The 21,247-nt window shown below is 34.8% G+C and overlaps 1 protein-coding gene across 1 annotated transcript in view; it reads right to left on the reverse strand.

The window, feature by feature from the left end:
- Positions 1–18,260: 18,260 nt before the first annotated feature.
- Positions 18,261–21,247, reverse strand: part of LOC115223165 (TGF-beta-activated kinase 1 and MAP3K7-binding protein 2) — a 93,375-nt gene continuing 90,388 nt past the window's right edge. The window contains exon 8 of the mRNA XM_029793593.2: positions 18,261–21,188. Coding sequence (XP_029649453.1) covers positions 21,181–21,188 — 8 coding nt within the window. The 3' untranslated portion in view covers positions 18,261–21,180. The remainder of the gene's footprint in view (positions 21,189–21,247) is intronic.

Consider the following 21,247-nt stretch of genomic DNA (forward strand, 5'->3'; position numbering starts at 1 on the left):
ACTGCATACCTCTCCCTTGATGATCATAATAATAATAATAATAATAATAATAATAATCCTTTGTACTGGAAGCACAAGGCCTCAAATTTGGGGGAAGGGATTAAGTCGATTATATCGACTCCAGTGCATAACTGGTACTTATTTAATCGACCCCAAGAGGATGAATGGCAAAGTTGACCTTGGCAGAAATTGAACTCAGAACATAGCAGCAGATGAAATACTGCTAAGCATTTCACCTGGTGTGCTAATGATTCTGCCAGCTCACTGCCAAATGATAATAATAATAATAATGGTTTCAAATTTTGCCACAAGGGCAGTAATTTTTGAGGAGGAGATGAGTCAATTTACATTGACCCCAGTGTGTAACTGGTTCTTATTTTATTGACTCTGAAGGGATGAAAGGCAAAGTCGACCTTGGCAGAATTTGAACTCTGAACGTAGTGGCAGACGAAATACCGCCAAGCATTTCATCCTGTACACTAACGATTCTGCCAGCTCACTGCCTTGATGATAATAATAATAATAATAATAATAATAATAATAATAATAATAATAATAAACTCAGGAAAATAGTACTAAACATTTAGGCTCAAACTCTTCAAAAGTTCTTGTCCTTGTAATATATTCTGTATATATTCGTGTCTTATCACATGAGTCAAGAGTGAGAACCCAACAGGACTGGAAACATTTACATTATAATGCCTGCCCCAGGTTACTAGAGTGGTTGTTTGGCAGGTATTCATTATCTAGTTGACATCAAAGGGAAAATATGAATAATAATATTTATTTTTTATTTAACACATTTTTTAGCCTTCAACATCTCCGTTAACTTTGAACAAATTTGCTCATTTTAAACAAAGGTGTTAAATTTGAACATTTTTGCTAATATCTTTTGTATATCTTGAACACTTAAATGCATGTTCTCCAGGATGAACTTAATTCTTCTTTTGGGAAAGGAAACTTGATGCAAAAAAAAAAAATAATAAAAAAAAAATAATAATAATGATTCTTCCTCTGTGCAAAGCAGAGGGGTACCATAGCGAACGGTGATTATCTGAGGTGTGGCTATTGCTAGTTGAAATAATAATATTAATACAAGAGAAGGTACGACAAGGTCACCAGAATAATCCACTGGGAACTATGTAACAAATTCGGTGTGGGAAAAGGAAGAAAACAGGATGATCTTGAGTCAATGGGTGCAGTAGAAAATGACAGGGTTAAGATCCTTTGGGACTTAATGATTCAATGTGATCAAAAAGTCAAACATCAAAAACCTGATATTGTACTGACAGACAAGGAAGAAAAGTCATGCCTGATAATAGATATTGCTTGTTCTGGTGACAGCAGAATCATTGAAAAAGAAGTAGTTAAACTGATGCAATATGAAATTCCGAGGAGAGAAATCAAAACACTCTGGTCAATGAAAAAAGTGTATATTGTCCCAATAATTGTTGGTGCCAAAGGTACAGTGAGTAAAAAATTTTTTTAAAAATTGGTTGCAAATATTAGGAATAAAAATGAAAACAGAACAGCATTTGTTGGTAGTGCAAGGGGTCTCTGCAAAGTCTTTGAGACTTGAAATGAAAGTATGACCTTAGTTCATGAGAAGTGGTCAGCCGGTACAATAATGACTTCTCCAGCAACAAGCTGAGTATGTTAGATATAATAATAATAATAATAATAATCATAATAATAATAATAATAATAATAATAATGATGATGATAATAATAACTGTTCTTGTGGGTACTGCCCACATCCTAACAAAAGCACTGTTAAGCAGAAAATACCTAATTCTCTTAAAGCTTTTTTCAAAATGGAAAAAAAATTTAACAGATTCTTAGTTCTCAGATTCTGGTCTCCCTCGCCTGCAATAAATGTACCATTGCTAATCATAAATAACATCCATAGTAAACATCCAAGTTGCTGTTGCTTGAGTTCTTTGGAAGAAACTTACAGCAGCTCCTCTAAAACAATGCAACAACAATGAAATAATAATAATATAATAATAATAATAATAATAATAATAATAATAGTGATTTCAAATTTTGGCACAAGACCAGCAATTTTGGGAGATGGGATGAATTGATTACATCAACTCCTGTGTTCAACTGGCACTTATTTTACTGATCCCTGAAAGGATGAAAGGCAAAGTTGACCTCAGCAGAATTTGAACTCAGAATGTAAGGATGGACAAAATGCCACTAAGTATTTTGCCTGGCATGAAATTGATTCTGTCAGCTTGCCACCTTGATAATAATCTTCTATTATAAAAGCTGATCTCCATCACAACATATATGCAGAAAAAGAGAAGGGGAGGTTCAAAATAGGAGATAACCTCTGTTACAACATATATGTAGAAGAAGAAAAAGGGAGGATTAAAGTTGTTGATGATGAGAGAGAAATACAGTGAGAGAGAGAGTGTGAAAGATAGATAGATAGGTAGTGTTGTCACCATAGTAACTAACAAGTTTTGATTAAAAATGCAAGAATTTTAAGTGCAAGTGTGCCAACACAATGCAACACAGACTCCAAAAAGAAGACTCTCACTATATAACAGTCTACTATTAATTGGCCGTACTATAGAAGGTTGTGACATTTGTCCACCACACTTTTTTGTATATATATATAATATGTAAAGTTACTTTTTTGATTGTTTGTGTGTGTTTCCGTATGTTTTTCAACATATAGACAGTGCAATACAAACTGTAAAAAAAGACTTTCACTTTGAACAATGAAGGTACAAGCATGATTAATAAATATTTTTACTGGCAGCATAGCGATGGATAATAATAATAATAACAATAATAATATTTATTATTATTTCTAATCTAGGCACAAGGCCTTGAAAATTTTGTGGGGGAAGGGGGCTAGTTGATTACATCGACCCCAGTGTGTAATTGGTACTTATTTTATCAACCCCGAAAGGATGAAAAGCAAAGTTGACCTTAGCAGAATTTGAACTCAGAACGTAGTGGCAGACAAAATATTGCTAAGTATTTCATCCAACGTGCTAATGATTCTGCCAACTGACCACCTTAATAATAATAACAACCAGTACCCATGGAAATTCTACAGTAAATACAAATTTTTTTAGATGGTTGTAAGTTTGTATAGAGCCATAAAAATCAGTGTTCTTTTACAAATTGTATATTCTGCATTATTTTCATCTAAAAAACACCTTTCAGTTCTTCTGATAAAGGCTGTAATTGAGGGAGCATGACTTTCCCATTCTCTCAACAGTTCATTTATAATTTCTAAGAGCTTCCCAATGATTACAGAGAATATTCATGTCACAAATGTAACTTTCAACCATATGTTTACAGTTTTTTTTTTTTTTTACTTTCTCTCTCAATTTCATCTTGTATTCAATCTTGAATATGTTCCCTTATCTGTTGTAAATACTCACTCTATACTCTTTGATTCATATTTTCTGTTCTACACACTGGTGCTCCCATGTTTTTTCCAGTGATTCAACCCCTTGCTTTTCTCATTGCATATACCATCCCAATCTTTCCCTTGTTAGCTTACATCATCTATCGTCCATATTTTATAAACAAATACCAATTTTCAAATGAGATGATAAATAATTGCATTTATGTGCATGCATTAAATGATAGGTAATAGAAAAAAATTATATAAATTTTAAAAAACTACACTTTTCACTATTTGCTCACCACTTCCAACACCATCACCACCATTATAGTTTTCAGTAACAATGCTCAGTCTAAATTGTTTACCAACCAAGATTATTTCATTTCATTTCAGTTCAATTTATATCTTCTTTTCTTGCTGTCAATACAAAGTTTGAATTATAAATTTTAAGAAAATAACATCCACAGTTATTTTGCTAAGTTATTTCACTTTCATTGAAAAATCTATCTTCCTGTCTATGATGAATTTATTACCATATCTAATGTAAGCCTTCCTTTTTCCATCCAGCCATTGACGTATTTGTCAATGTAGATAAATAGATCAACAGATTGTATTGGCATCCTTTCTGTCTCGGGAGACAATGGAGTTGCGCATGAAGTAGTCTAGTCCGGCTTTTATATTTCATGTCCTGATACATTTCCTGCTGTGGCTGTGTAGTCCTATCCTGGACAAACACTCCCTCTGGCAGGTACCGCAAATGTAGCGAAGACTGTTCCTGGCTGGTTGTAATCAACAGATTGAAGATATAAAAACATCAAATATTAAAGTGTTATAAAGTGATATAAAAACATCAAATATTAAAGTGTTATTTTCTTGTCAACCACAATAATATATGATGTATAAAATTTCCTTCTGCTAAGCAATTTATATTTCTCTCTACTTCTAACTTCAACAAACATTTTAACCATGTCATTCCCCTCTTCACCTCATTATCACTTCTCTCTTTTACTTCCACTGAGAACATGACAGCTTCATGCATCAGCTGATGCCCATAATGCCCTCTGCTAAATATTGTATTTCTAACTCTCTTTCTCTGTATCACTCCCTTCAACTAACTTTTAACTATAAGTATTACATCCCCCCTACCTCACATCTCTTTACCTTTCCCTTCCACTAATCATGTGACATTTCAGTCGAAGCAATTTATAGATACTCTCTCCATTTACCTTTCTTTAACCTCACTCCTCTGCTAAAAAGTCTATTTCTCACTCTCTTTATATCACTCACTTCAACTAACTTTTTAATTATGTTGTAACTATTACCTACTCTCTACCTCACATTGTCAACACTTCCCTCTCGCGTTTCACCTTTCCCTTCAACTAATCCTGTAACAGCATATAGCATTTCGGCCGTAGCATATTAATGTATAGATTCTTTTTACTATAGACACAAGGTCTGAAATTTGAGGGAGGGTTTAGTCAATTACCTCAACTCAAGTGCTCAACTGGTACTTATTTCATCAACCCTGAAAGGATGAAAAACGAAGTCAACCCCCCCTTGGGGGTTAATGTAATTGATTTTTCCCTCCCCTCAAAATTGCTGACCAAACTTAGAAAGAATATTACTCAGAAACAAGTAGGACCTGAGTGATATTTGGGGCCTTTTCCCTATGATGTTAGTAATATAACAAATTGTTCCAACTTAAAATTGAGGCCAGGTCCTGTAGTCAACTTATCAAGGAGCTCACCACTGCAATCCAGTGTCTGTCAACAGGAATGTAGTTTCTGATTAAAGAATATATATATTTCTTTTGTAACTACCACTCTCAATAAACTGAAAGACAAACTACTTATCTGAAAGGGAAGTAATTCTTCAAATAAATTCTGATACAGGGTTCAGGTGAAGTCTTCTGTAGCAGCACATATCATCAGTCAGTACAAACCTTTGTCCTCTTCCTCCATGAGATGCAACATTTTCAGGTCACCCTTCATCACAAGTTCTCCTTGGTTCCACTCTTCTGCAGGTTCCACTAACTTGGCATGCCTGGCACTTTTGTATGCTGCAGTCATCCTCCATACACATCAAATGCCTGTACTAGAACAGCCTCTTCTCTTGCATAATACACCAGATTCTTTTTATACCCTGTTTTTCTCTCAACTCATTTGTGATCTAGCATACACATCCACTGGAGCATGTAAACTTCATTTTCCACTCACCTTCTGCATTCAAGGCCCAGGTCTTGCTACCATGCAGCTTTGCAATTCTAACACAGGCATCCTACAATCTGCCCTTCACTCTGAATGAAAAAGAAAAAACCTTTGTTGCCAGCAGTGGTCACAGCTCCCTGGATTTTTTCCAACACATTCTTACCGTAGCTACTATACTTTCAGAGCAGCCACCACTTAATCATGTTTCCTAAGTAAAAGAAGCTACTAACTACTCATAATGAGCCATCTGGGCATTTAAAAGATCCATTTCCACTGTCCATATGAACAGAAGGCTGAGAACTAACCCTTGATGGATCCCTATCTTCACCCTAAATTGGTTACTGAGATCACTGACTCTTACTTTACATACTGAATCTTTGTATCTGGTTTGCACAGCCCTCACAACCCATTTATCTAAACCTAGATTCCTCAGTAACCACCAAATGCTTTCTCCAAGTCAACAAATACCAGGAATAGAAGTTTATTCTTAATCAAGTATTTCTCTTGCAGTTGCCTCACTAAGAAGATTGTATCTGTTGTATCTCTTTCAGGCACAAAGCCAAACTGCATTTCATTTGTGCTTATGGATCAATTGTGCTATAACTCTCTCCATAACCGTCATAACCTAATCTAGCAGCTTAATGCCTCAACAATGTCCTCTTCCTAAGAGGCTGTTTTGTTGATCGGACCAACTAGAACCCATGTCGTCGTAAATGACAGTGCCAGTTAAACACACACACACACACACTTGTGTATCATGCTTAAAGCAGACACATTATTGAAAGCCTAATGAGCTGCAGTATTCATCTTAAGATAACATCTCCAATAGACATACAGTGTTAAAAAAACAGAAATACAGCAGTAAACACTATGTCTATAAGTGATGCTGTCTCAGGATAAATACAGTTGATTAGGCTTTCAATAATGTATTAATGTATCTGCTTTGAATATGATACAAAGATTGCTGTTTTAAACTAATACTCCTCTGTTGCATACAACATACCTACATACATATAATTGTTTGTTTTCATGTTCAGTTATAATAAAACCAATTTTACATTAATCTGAAGGGTTACTCTATATTTGTGTAGAGTATAAATTTATTATTTTGATACAAGAATGTTGTTGACAGTGACTTCAAAGTTTCAGTCAGCTAAGCCATCAGCCAATGATTGCTTAGCTGACTGAAACCTCAAAGTCACTGTCAACAATATTCTTGCATAAGAATAATAAATATGCATATATATTTTACAAATTTCAATATTTCAGGCTTTGGCCATGCTATGACACCATCTCTAAGGATATAACCAGTTATGTAAGCTCCAGAAATATGACTGGTACTTATCTTATCAAATCTATAAACTCAACATTAATGTCCATTCCTCCTCCTTTGGCTGCTAACTTCTCACCTTCTCCATCTCATACAAAACACATCTTTTTCCATCCAGTCCTTCCTCCCAGATCAGCAATCCTCAAAGTCTGGAATCCTCACGCTATCAAACTTTTTCCTGCAAACATCCATTTACAGATGTCCTAGCTACCTAAATGTCAGATTATGCTCGTCCCACTCCAATCTTGGAGAACATGCAACGACCACCAATACTGGCCTTCCAACAAATTCAGGAAAAAGAAAGAAAGATGCATAGCCTGGGGATCAGGGAGTCCCAGCAGGTCAAGCTGTTACTTCTCTGCATTGAGAGGTCGCAGCTCCAGTACTAAGGACCTACAGACATGTGTTTAGAATGTTGCAGGAAAGAATCATGAGATGGATTCTTCAAGCTGAGCTAACCAGTAGGAGACCTAGGGTTAGACCAAGAATAAAATGGTTGGATAATATCCATAGTCTATCATCATTGTTCGACCATGGTCGAGACAATGGAATTTACCATGCTACGCCAGACTTCACGGTCCATCATAGCATTATGGAGATCCTGTTGCTGGATGCCTGTATCCCTGGAGATTACATCAGGGTAGGAGAGTGTGTGCCCTCTGGTATTGTGAGTAGATGGCTTCCAGAGGAGAAGAGTAGAAATTGCCTCGTTTTCAGCTCTACAACAATGTCCAGCAAACTGGACTCTACTACCTTTCACAAGAGATGATACAGGTGGTAGTTTCCCATATATTTGCATTTTGGTTAGATGACGCTTCCACGAGAGATTATGAGCTCTCACAAGGAGGCGAGTGTAGGTTCCATCCAACCGCCTCTCAAGCTTCTTTGATAGGTCGCACTTGAGAATCCTGCTGGAAAACCTAGTCATGCTTTGCTTTTGATAAGACCCTATTGAGGAGGTACCTGAAAACTCTACTTCCACAACCCTCCAACGAATAGTCGGAGAAAACAACAGATGGATGAATTAAAAGAACCAGAACAGCTGGTAAAGGGGCCAAAAAGTTTTTAAAAAAAAGGTTTTTTGACAGTTTAAAAACAAAACAACAACAGCAGCAGCAACAGCCAATATATACATATAGTTTTATATAGAGATATTAATTTTTATAAACTTATTTCCTTGAACATTAAAAAAAAAATCAGGAAGTTAGTATTACATTTTTGTTGTAACAATGGAGTCTAAAATATATAAAAAGAAAAATCTCTTAAACATAAACAAGCAGAACACCGAATGTACATATTTACAATAATAATAATAATAATAATAGTAATAATAATAATAATAATGATAAAATTTCAAAAGAAAAAAATAAATTGAAAATACAATCCTAGATATTTAACAGGTCAGTGATCTGCTTTCCAAAACAGTAAATGGTGTTCTAGCTGTATTTACAATTATATACACATATATTTATGTATGTATATTGTATGTGTGTGTATACAAAGTAAATGCTAATTTCATGTTACTGCTTCAAAACAAGTTTAAGAACAACAACAAAACATTTACTGATAGAGAAACTCAATATTGAAAATTGAGTTAGATCTGTTGTAAAACTTGTTTAGTGTGGGACTTTTCAGCCAGACAGATTATTCAACCAACTCAAGGTGAATAAGCTGTCAGGCTAAACTTAAAAGTCCTTGTGAAAAAAAAAAATTGTATGATATATAAGTATTATATATGTATATATATATATCTTCATTTTTGTGTTTGTTTTGTAAGATTCTTGATGTTAATTAATGTATTCAAACAAATCCTGTTGTGTCTTGGAAGAGCCATTACACCAATAATGATAATAATAATAATCCTTTCTACTGAAAGGCACAAAGCCTGAAATTTTGGGGGAGGAGACTAGTTGATTACACTGACCCCCACTCTTTCATTGGTACTTAATTTATTGACCCCGAAAGGCTGAAAGGCCTCAGTGGAATTTGAATTCATAATTGCAATGGGCGAAATACCTATTTCTTTACTACCCACAGACAAACGGATTAAGTAGATTATATTGACCCCAGTGCGTAACTGGTACTTAATTTATCGACCCCCAAAAGGATGAAAGGCAAAGTTGACCTCAGTGGAATTTGAACTCATAATTGCAATGGGCAAAATACCTATTTCTTTACTACCCACAAGGGGCTAAACACAGAGAGGACAAACAAGGACAGACAAACGGATTAAGTAGATTATATTGACTCCAGTGCGTAACTGGTACTTAATTTATCGACCCCGAAAGGCTGAAAGGCAAAGTCGACCTCGGTGGAATTTGAACTCACAATGTAACGGCAGACAAAATACAGCTAAGCATTTTGCCCGGCGTGCTAACATTTCTGCCAGCTCGCTGCCTTAATGATAATAATAGTAATAATAAAGACACATACACTGGCTCCATATTACTTCTTTGTTGTTAATTGATTGGTTAGCTGTCTAACCAACTACATACCATATTTTAACATATATAAGGAACCCTTTTTTGTCAAAAATTAGGTTAAAAATATATGGGAGTTTCTTATACATGGATAGTATTATAATCCCTTACAAAACCTTTTTTCCAAATTTTAAGCCCCCAAAATTAGGGGATTCCTTATACACATTAAAATACGATAATCAATTGTTTGTGTTGCTGCAACCTCATCAATGATGTACCTCCTCTCTATTATTATTGGCGTAATTGACCCTTCCAGGACAAACCAAGATAGAATATATGTATTATATATGTATATAAATATATATAAAGAGACAGAAGTTTTTAAGTTGTCGTTTTCACTTACCACAGCTAGAAATGTACAGAAAAAGAAACATAATTTCTTACTTTAGCATAAAGTCACATTTTTTTTTTTGGAGAAGATTGTAGTCATTAATAAAACTGACTCCAGTTCTTTGGCTTTCATCCTTCCAAGTTAAAAAAAAGTTGAGTTGCCCATGCTGGAATTTGAGCTTAATACATAACGAAATACCCAAAGGCGGTTTGTCTGATGCTCTACAAATTCTGACAATTCAATACCCTTAATACTACTACTACTAGTAATAATAATAATAGTAGTAGCAGTTTCAAATTTTGGCACAAGGCCAGCAATTTTGGAGGAGGGAGTAAGTTGATTACATGAACCCTAGTATTTAACTGGTACTTATTTTATCAACCCCAAATGGATGAAAGGCAAAGTCAGTCTCAGCTGAATATGAACTCAGAACAGAAAGACAGACAGAATGCTTTTAAGTACCTTGCCCAACGTGTCAATGATACTGCCAGCTCACTGCCTTAAAATAATAATAATAATAATAATAATCATAATAATAATAATAATAATTTTGGAACAAGGCCAATAACTTTTTGGAGGGAAAGGAGAAAGTTAATTATATCATTTCCAGTGCTCAAATGGTAATTATTTTATTGATATTGAAATTATGAATGGCCAAGTCCACCTTGACAGTAACTGAACTCAGAATGTAAAGAGCTGGAAGAAATGCAGCTAAACATTTTGTCCAACATGTTAACAATTCTGCCATATTAATAATAATAATAATAATAATAATAATAATAATAATAATAATGGTTTCAAATTTTGCCACAAGAGCAGCAATTTGGGGGGGGGGTACTAGTCAATTACATGAACCCCAGTACATAACTGGTACTTAATTTATCAACTCTGAAAGGATGAAAGGCAAAGTTGACCTTGGCGGAATTTGAACTCAGAATGTAAATAATAATAATAATAATAATAATAATAACAGTAATTTCTAACATATGCACAAAGGTAAAAAAAATTTGGTGGGAGAGATAAGAGTTGGCTTTGGCAACATTTGAATTCAAAACATAAAAGATATAAGTATTGCAAGACATTCTTGTCTGCCACACAAACCAATTCTGCCTAACTGCTACTCATTCTACAACGATAGTTTTTCTGCATCTCCAACCCAACTCCTCACTACAACTCCACAAGAATTTAAACATGGAAATTGACTCAATGTGTTCAGCTAAAAGAAACCCAGTTATATTAATCCAGCTCTGAGTCTCATCAACACTGATATGTGTGTGTGTGTGTTTGTGTGTGTATGTGAGTGAAACCTTATAATAATGCATTTGTTTTTCAGGTTTACAATATACAGCTGCTATGAAAAAGTTGACAGAAACAGAAAAAAATAATAATAATAATCATTTGGTAGTTTTATTATAAATAATTACAAATAAAATTTAAATATAAAAAAAAAAAAAGATCACAAACCAATAAGGGAGCATCTATATGGTCAGTTGACCTTGCTAGAAATAGAAGCCAAATGTCTTTGCAATTATACTTTACCATATATATATATATGTGTGTGTGTGGTGTGTGTGTGTGTGTGTGTGTGTGCGCGTGTGTAACAAAAATACGCATGGAGAAAATCGCATCTTTAATTGTTGAATTCGCCTTACAAAACCAACAATTGTTTCTATTGAGTTAACATATTTAGACATAGAAAATATCATTGAAATTGATATTTCTGAAAATACATGTTAACATGTTTTCAAGATGATCCAAAATTAGTTAAATTCAAAGTGATATATGCCTCAATTTTTTAATCCCTTTTTTTTTCTTATTATATATATATTTATATATACATACAAATACATATATATATATATATATATTTATACATACATACATACAAATATATATTTATACATACATACAAATATATATATATTTATACATACATATATATATATATTTTACATACATACATACATACAATATATATATATATTTATACATACATATATATATATATATATATTTATACATACATACATACATATATATTATATATATATATTTATACATACATACATATATATATATATATTTATACATACATACATATATATATATATTTATACATACATACATATATATATATATTTATACATACATACATATATATATATATTTATACATACATACATATATATATATATTTATACATACATACATATATATATATATATATATATTTATACATACATACATACATAAATATATACATACATATATATATATAGGAAAGTTACAATGGATAATGTTGTCTGCAATAAACTCTATTGATGAAGAGCCTGTTCAATCAGGGGCTGAGCAGGTACTAAACAATAACAACAATACAATTTAATTAGTGAGGAAATCCTTTTTACATTTTTTTTTTTTTACTTATAAAAAAAAAAAAGATCTTTTTAGTTTTTTGGTTTTTATTGTTATGTATTTTTCTTTCTTCCAAAGAACTGGAAAGGATATAAAGATGGGTGAGAAGATATAACAAAGGAACAAAAGAAAAAAAAGCCAATCAGACATGATTGTGGGATTAAGACATTTGCTCTGCAATGTGCTTCTACTTATAGCCTTTGCTTGACCGATTCCTTTCTAGTAAAACTTGGTAGACAGAAACAGAGCAGAAATCTATTACATGTGTGTGAGTGGGCGGAGGTGAGGGTGTCGCTTTTGTCAATAATTTTTATCTTTTATGCATTTCAATAATTAGATTGTGACCATGCGAGGTTTAGTGTTGGAATTCTCAACCATTTTTTATCTATGGACCCCTTTGATTATTATTTTATTCTGGTGGCCCTTGAAGTCATTCAACGTTTAAAGACTAGTTTTATAGAAACTCCTTCCAAAATTCCTATTTTGTTTCCCACACATTCCCTTGTTTAGGTTGAACTATGTAAAATGTTAGAGAAAGAAACCCAGCTGTTTCTTGCAATACATAACCAATACATACATCTGAAGCAAAATTTTTCAGGGGCCCTTAAATTACTATTGTGGATTCCCAAATAACTGTTTTGTTACTTGGACCCCACTCCCCAGTCTTATATGGCCCCTGAGTGTCCATATAGATCCCGGCTGAGAACGACTGGTTTAGGGAACAAATCACTCCCAGTATTTAAGCTTGGGACACGTTTTAGCATTCTCTTCTGCCAAACTGCTCAGTAATGGGGATGTAAGTAAACCAACACTGGTAATCGAGTGGTGGGGCCTGAGGTTGACAAACACACACACACACATGCAATTACAATAAGCTTCAGTACAGTTTCTGTCTACCAAATTCACTCACAGGGCGCCAATCAACTCCAGATTGCAGAGCTATAGTAGAAGACCATAGAGGGTGCCATGCATTGGGACTGAACCCAAAATATAGAACATAGTTGCAAAGCAAGCTTCCTAACCACTCAACCATACCTGTACCTATACTAACAAAAGATTTACAAGTCAGCGAAATGACAGATAAACCAGTGTTTTGATAAAAATAAAAAATACTGTCTGATATTGACTTCACCCAAGTTCCATGGACACTCCCTTGCAACATCTGCCCTCAGATATACAGAGAAACAGCATGACTGCTCCATTCAAGACCTCCAACCCCAACAATGTTTATTATTGTTTACAAAATGCATGATATAAAAAATAATGTAATTTATTTGCTACAAAAATAATAACAGCAGTAGCAGCAACATTAATTGCCAGTGATGAGGAAATGTAACATAAAAATAAGGATGTTATAGTAAGCAGTAACATATAGGTGCAGGAGTGGCTGTGGGTAAGTAGCTTGCTTGCCAACCACATGGTTCTGGGTTCAGTCCCACTGCGTGACACCTTGGACAAGTGTCTTCTACTATAGCCTCGGGCTGACCAAAGCCTTGTGAGTGGATTTGGCAGGTAGAAACTGAAAGAAGCCCATCGTATATGTGTGTGTGTGTGTATGTGTATGTGCATATATGTTTGTTCCCCCCACTATCGCTTGACAACCGATGCCAGTGTGTTTATGTCCCCATAACTTAGCAGTTCGACAAAAAGGTATGATAGAATAAGTACTAGGTTCACAAAGAATAAGTCCTGGGATCGATAGGTTTGACTAAAGGCAGTGCTCCATCATGGCCAGTCAAATGCCTGAAACAAGTAAAAGAATATCTTTTACTCCCTCAGCAAATATTTCAATATCCATTTTTCGAGAGTTTGTAGTGGAGACGATCATCATCACCATCATTTAGTGTCTGCTTTCCATACTGGCATGGGTTGAATGGTTTGACAGAATCTGGTGATCTACAGGGTTGTACTGAGCTCCAGGGTCAGCGCTTTGGCACGTTATTTTTATGGTCGGATTCCCTTCCTAATGCCCGTTGCTTTGCAGAGGGTACCGGGTGCTTTTTCATGCCACTAGCACTAGTGAGCTTGCCAAGTAACTTGCGAGGTGAAAAAGAACAGGAAAAGGAAAACCCCCATCATATAAGCGAGAGTATTTGAGGGTGAGGTGAGGTTTAAAGCCAGAAGTTGAAGGGCTGAGGTAGGGTAGCATGACAAGCACAGGTGTCTAGCTATAGAAAAGATACATGGCTATTCCATACCATATACAGATGGGTGGGAGTATCTGGAAAGAAGGTAGAGACGGTGGGGATGAGCTGTCAGAATCTTTACTGGTATGGGGCATTTGATAGAGTGCTAAATGTGGGGCACAGGCCCCACTGGTAGGGCCTGGGAAAATTGTGGTGGAGTGGGGTTCTGTACTTGCCAAGCACAAGGTTCTCATTAAAGTCGTTCATTTGTTTTCTTAGTCGATATTTTTTTTTCTTTTTTGGTACTCAGTACTTAATAAAAGAGATACTGGTAGATTATTTTGAATTAAGTAGTTGATAGAATATTAAAAATAAAGTTGTTTTTTCCAAACACCGATGGGACATACATTCTTCGGGAAAGTTATAGTGGGGCCTGATGGTGGGGAATAGATTGGAAAACCCTGGTTTACACCATAATTATCATGCTAATGCTCCCTTCCCAGCTGAAATGGATTTTGTAATACATGTTACTTGGTGATCCTGTTAGTGCAGGTACCACATGAAAAGCACCCAGTACACTGGGTAAAGTGACTGGCAATAGAAGGGTATCCAACCATAGAAACCAAGCTGAAACACACGGCTGGAACTTTGTGCAGCTGTCTAGTTTGCCAGCTGTAGCCAAAGCGTCCAACCCATGCCGGCATGGAAAACAGATGTTAAATGGCAATGACGATGATTCACTCTATATTTATTGTAACACAAGTTTGAACGATGCGAGAGAGAGAGTGGGACTATCTCTGTGTAAACGAAGTCCATTATGATAATTATTCATCATGCATGTTCTTCAGCAAACCAAGACACCATCACACTTTCTTGAAAGATCTAGTGCTGATAAGGAAAGAAGTAAAGGGAACAGGTAGACAACGCCATTGAAAGTCTTCATCTTTGACCCTTCACAAGGATGGCTACAAATGTGATGATAATTTTCCACAGACCTGGGGTAGATGCTGACTTCCTACCCACCTAAGGATATAATAAAATACTAAACTAGAAACAATAAGGGGTTATGTTTTGCTGAACGCTCAATCATCGAAATGATGAGGGAGTCCACCATTTATTGTGATGTTTGTTATTAACAGTTTTACAAAGCAAATTCTCTTCTGGAGTTCTGTGATTTGTAATTTGTCCTTTCTATTACAAAAATACACTTAATTTGAATGTTCAGCACACACACAATACTGTCAAAGTTACACGATAAGAATAAGAGTTTTCACAGTTTAAATACTTTGAGTTGTGACCTTCATCCTTTTACAATAAAATGCATTTATAGAATCATCGTGAAACATAACCAAAATGATAACAAAGATGTTATCTCTATATAGACGTAAAAAAAAAAAAGAGGTGGGATCAATCTCATTAGCTTCTACTCTCCTGGGGCCTTCAAAAGATAAAGATTATCCAACTTGTATCCATAGAAAGATTAGTAGTTTATAGTTTATACTTATCATCCTCACTATCAACCCCACCAGGACATTACTGCCTTGGGCCTGGGAGCCATAGGGGCAGCTACCTGGTTTCCATGGCATATAAATGACTGAGATCACAGCATTTCCTTTGAATGGGATGCCAGTGTGTCACAGGGAGACCCATTTACAGCCGAGTGGACTGCAGCAATGTAAAATGAAGTGTTTTGCTCAAGAACATAATGCACTGCCCAGTCTGTGAATTGAAACCACAATCTTGGAATCAGGAGTGCAACACAGACAGGACCATGAGCCTTCACTATCATCTACCAGCTTCTAATATAGCTATATATGGTGTATACCAATGGGGACTTGGTTAAACTAGTCAGACTGGTTTGTAGTAATTGCTGTGGGTTTTCTTTTTTTATAACCATGTTGGCTTTGAATTCAGTCTCCCTGTACGGCACATTGGTTAAGTATCTTCTGCTATAACCCTGAGCCAATCAATGCCTTGTAAGGCAATTGGTGTGTGTATGTATGTGTGTAAATGTATTTGTGTATGTTTACAACCTTTGGCGAGCTGTGGCTACAAACAGCGGTGTCACCATTTGTGGCTGGGCTGCTGCAAGTGGTGACATTTGTTGACATTCCTTGTCAACAAATCGTCTGTAAGCTCTGCACTTTTTAATTCCACTGATATTGAAAATTCCCTTCCTTGGAAACAGATATGGGCTCACAACAATGGAGAACTTATGGCCATAATAACCCGGCTTCAGATATCTCTCCATCTAACCCTTACTAAGATGGAAAAACAGATATTAAATGAAAGAACAAATAAATGACTGTATGCAGTAACAACATGGATTAATTACACCTATGCTGTAGCTACTTTGTTACTGTTGATGGTAAGGTTAAAATTGTATATTTATAAAAGAACAATACATACCCTTTAGGCATGGTCATATGGTACCTTGGGCAAGAGTCTTTTGCTATAGCCCTGAGCAAGCCAAAGTCATGTGAGCGGATTTGGTAGATAGAAACTGGAAGAAGCCCATAGTGTGTGTGTGTGTGTGTTTGTACATTTGTGTTTTCTTGTCTTGGCATTGTGTAATAGTTGTAAATGAGTGTCACTGTCATTCTGCAAAAACATATTTGCCAATGGGGAAATATTACCTATTTCTTTAATACCCACAAGGGGCTAAACATAGAGGGGACAAACATGGACAGACATAGGTATTAAGTCGACTACATCGACCCCAGTGCGTAACTGGTATTTAATTTATCGACCCCGAAAGGATGAAAGGCAAAGTCGACCTCGGCGGAATTTGAACTTACAATGTAACGGCAGCTGAAATACCGCTAAGCATTTCGTCCGACGTGCCAACGATTCTGCCAGCTCACCTGGGGAAAATATTACCTTGCTGGGAAACAGTTAAGTGTTGATGACAGGAAGGGCGGCCAGCTGTAAAAAAATCTACCTTAATAAACTCATCCGACCCATGAAAGCATGGAAAAGTCGATATTAAAATGATGATCCTCGCCATCGTTTTCATTTCAAATTATCCAAAAATTGTGTAGAATATTATGTGTTAATTAACTCAGTATCCTGTTAGATTATGTCCTCAAACAGAAGAAACTGTTTGTACTGAAGTAAAGTAAACTGTTCTATTAGGTTTTGTAAAGTCTTGCTGCTTCTGTTCACTGGTTTCTTTCTCTATATTCAATTAAATCTCACATTTTATGGAATTCTTGCAGAATTACTAACAAAATGACTGACGAGCCAGAAGTTGGTATATGATACTTTTGAAATTTGTGCTTCGGGGATTGACAGAAGCCTCATCAAACTCAGCACTGTCCTTTTGAAGCTAAAAAGACATCAGATTCAGCATGAAAGAACTTGAATTATGGATATCTTGTGTGATGTTAGCACACATTAAAATACATTCCTAAAGTGTAGCATTTAGCAGGAAAGTAAACCAAAGATTATTTACATTAACAAAAGAGAAGTCTTTTTACTGAGTCTCAGACAAACTCTATGAATTGAGACTGAGCTTAATAGTCAATCCTCTTCAGTAGACTTATTATCAGGCTTAATATCTTTCAAAGCTAGTATCTGAGGTCACTGCTCCACACTCTTAGTTAAGACAGTGCTAGATAGAGTGGAAGCGGACTGTACAAAGAAATAAATGGCACTAAATCAATCAGACCCTTGCTAGAATGGGGTCACCATGAAATATACTGGTTCACTCAGTTCTTGAGTCCAAGCTTGTCTACTTAACCAAGCAAGAAGTTACAAAAACAGAAGCAAAAACATGAATGAAGCAAGAGAAACACATCAAGTTTTAACCCTTTTGATACCAACCTGCCAATACTGCCCCTGAACCCTTGATACAAACTTCCTGTTTTATGGCGATCTAAATTAAAACTGTCCATTAAAATTTCATGCTAATTTATGCTTGAAATCCCAGCTTAGAAATGACAGAGTTATTTTATTAAATTCTTCATTAATTTCCAAATTAATTGAAACAAAAGCAGTGCAATTCAATAGGGATTTTTGTAACAAAAGAAACAACATGTTAACCACCATGGCCTGTTACTGGAACTCACTTGTTACACCACATATTTTGCGTAGTTACACTGCATGCTGTTTGATTACAAATGTAATTTTTTTTTTGTATTTTTACAATATTTCATAAATAAACTTTAATAATTAACACTCATGTTGTTATCTTCAAAACCATGTCAAAGATACAGAACAAAATATTTTCTCAAATTATGAAAATGTACCACCGGTGGTGTATATGGCGGTTGTGTGAAGTTTGTGACAAACTGCTGATGGTACAAGTGGTAGTTAACGTGTTAAAGAACTATGTAGACTTTATATTTTGGAGAAAGTCTACAATGTGGCGAAAGTTATATGAGAATTGTTAATGACAATGATCAATTAATTAGTTGAAGATGATTGTTTGGTATCCAATCAATTTATATTCAAAGACTTTGATACGCTCTTTTTTGTCTAACAGTAGAATGCTGTGTGGAGACTAGCATGCCAAAGAATAGACCCAACATTTCCTCTGCTTGTCATAAAAAGAGACTTAAAAAAAGTTGAGGTAGCATTTGCACTTTGACCTCATAAAACCCTCACCAGCAATGACTACCCAAACAGATCTAACAAGTCCTCTCCCCTGGAGAAGTACCGTGATCACCTATAAAGCATATTGTATGAAATGGTTGGGGCACAGACACCAAGACACCCATCCACCTAATGGGGAAAGCTCTGGAGGACAGATTGGGTTGGAGGGTTGTAGCCTGGGTGGTGGAAAGGTGTCATCCACCAGGAGTAGGGAATCTCAGTTCGTGGGAGCCTGTACAACAAGGATCATTTTTTGCTAATAGAAACTTACTTTAACCCTTTTCATGCTAACATGCTAGAGATCACACCTGGTTCCTTGATACAAACATCTTGTTTTACAATGATCTAAATTCAAACCTTACATCAAAATTTCATGTTAATTCAAGTTCCAAACACCAACTTAATAACAACAAAATTGTCATTTCCCTAAATCCTTCATTATTTTCAAATTTAATTGAAACAAAGGCCATATACATCAACAAAAATATGGTAACAAAAGGGTCGAAGCACTGTAATTAACAAGATTATCCCAGTCTTGTTTTTGTATCTTCTCATTTGAATTAAGAAGTTCACTCAGATACTTCTTAGTAAATTAATTATAAAATTAACAAAATGTCGATGTAAAACATTGTTAGAATTTAAGTTGATTCACTGGTCATTCTTATTTGTTTTTCATTTCTCAAACTGACCAATGATATTCTGCAAGGTTTCATTATAACAATATATTTGTACTGATACTGCATCTGCTACTGTCTTAATACCAGATTCCAAAGAAAAACCGAAACACTTTGCATAAAATTGAACCTGAGCACTTTGTAGTGCACCTGAGCATTGTATACAATAAGTTCATTATTCTCAGTTTAGCATTTCACATTAGTAAATTCAGATAAAATATTAAGAGGAAGGGGAAAAATGGTTCTTTGCAAACATCCTGAGAAGAATGATAATAAAATAATAAATCAACCAGACCCACACCCCTAAGAAAACCTTCACAATATCTTCCTAAAATAATTCTAAATATTTTACAGTTAAATGTTAGCTATCTTCATTCTCTAATTAATCACTGTTCATAACACACACACACACAATTAATTCTTTATTTTGAGACATGTTTCTAGAAATTCTTCTTCATTTTGACTATTTTTATTTTTCTAGATATTTCTTCTTTGAACACACCAAAAGAAAATAAAAATTGCAGAATGGAATTCAATCCAGCATTTACACCACAAATATTAGTATTTCGTGTTTTACAATATATTATCATTATTGTTTTATAATACATTTCTTCCAAATATTTACACAAATATTAGAATATATCCTTAATTTTTAGATTTTACAGGGAGCATAAGAAAGACGACTATCATTTCCTATTAAAAAAAAAGAAAGAAAAAGGAGCGGTGTTTGTGTGTGTGTGCACTATCTGCAAAAGTGCCATGACTACAAAACATTTTATAACAAACAAGACATAGAATAAAAATATAAGTGAAATACAAAAGAATTGTTTTTCAATGCAAGTCATGATCTGGTTTGGGGATCTTCTCTCTCTCCCTAATTTATTACCCACTTTAAAGCAGCTTTTTTGTTTAACTGATTTTCTTCGTTTATTTAAATTTTTTTTTTTTTTTTTTTGGTGAGGGGGAGCAGCAATTTTGTTATTACAATTTCTACATTTTCAGAAACAGTGATAAGAAAAAAAAAGGGGGGGGGGGAAAGTTCCAGTTATATGCAATAGCAGCAGACTTTAGATACAGACTTTGGAAATAAAGATTTGAAGGAAAATATCAAACAGAACATCAAATTTGAGGATTACAGGAGGTGAGGAGGGGGGGGGGTTAAAAATAAAAATAAAAAGAACTTGACTTTAGATGGGTTTTTATAAAGTCATTTCAACAAGTTTTTGCAGAAATGGACAACTACATCCTCCAAGACACCAAACTCAGTTCTAAACACTGGTGGAATGTCGGAGGCAGATATACATACATTATATATAAAATCACAAACATATATTTGTACACATACATATCATAGGGAGAGAAGAGAGAGCAGGTATAAACTGGTTGTTTTGTTATTTATTATATCTAATTATCACAGATTAACATCAATAGAGTTACTATAATTGTAGGAACACAAGAGCTGGACAATTTTAGAGCAACAAAAAAAATAATTTTTTTTTTAAAAAAAAAAGAGAGAGAGAAAATATGAAACTTTCAAATTTCCATCACCATCTGAAGAGGATGAGTAGGTCGGAAACCTTGGGGCGTTTGTTTCAGCAAAAACATTATGCAGGATTTTCAAGAGTTCAACAAAAACAGAGTTTCCAGGGTTTCATGGAGCTGTAAGAATGGTCAAATACAAAAAAAAAAAAAGAAACATTTAACAAATTACAATTTTT

The sequence above is a fragment of the Octopus sinensis genome, linkage group LG22 (assembly GCF_006345805.1).
Source record: "Octopus sinensis linkage group LG22, ASM634580v1, whole genome shotgun sequence".
Taxonomy (NCBI): domain Eukaryota; kingdom Metazoa; phylum Mollusca; class Cephalopoda; order Octopoda; family Octopodidae; genus Octopus; species Octopus sinensis.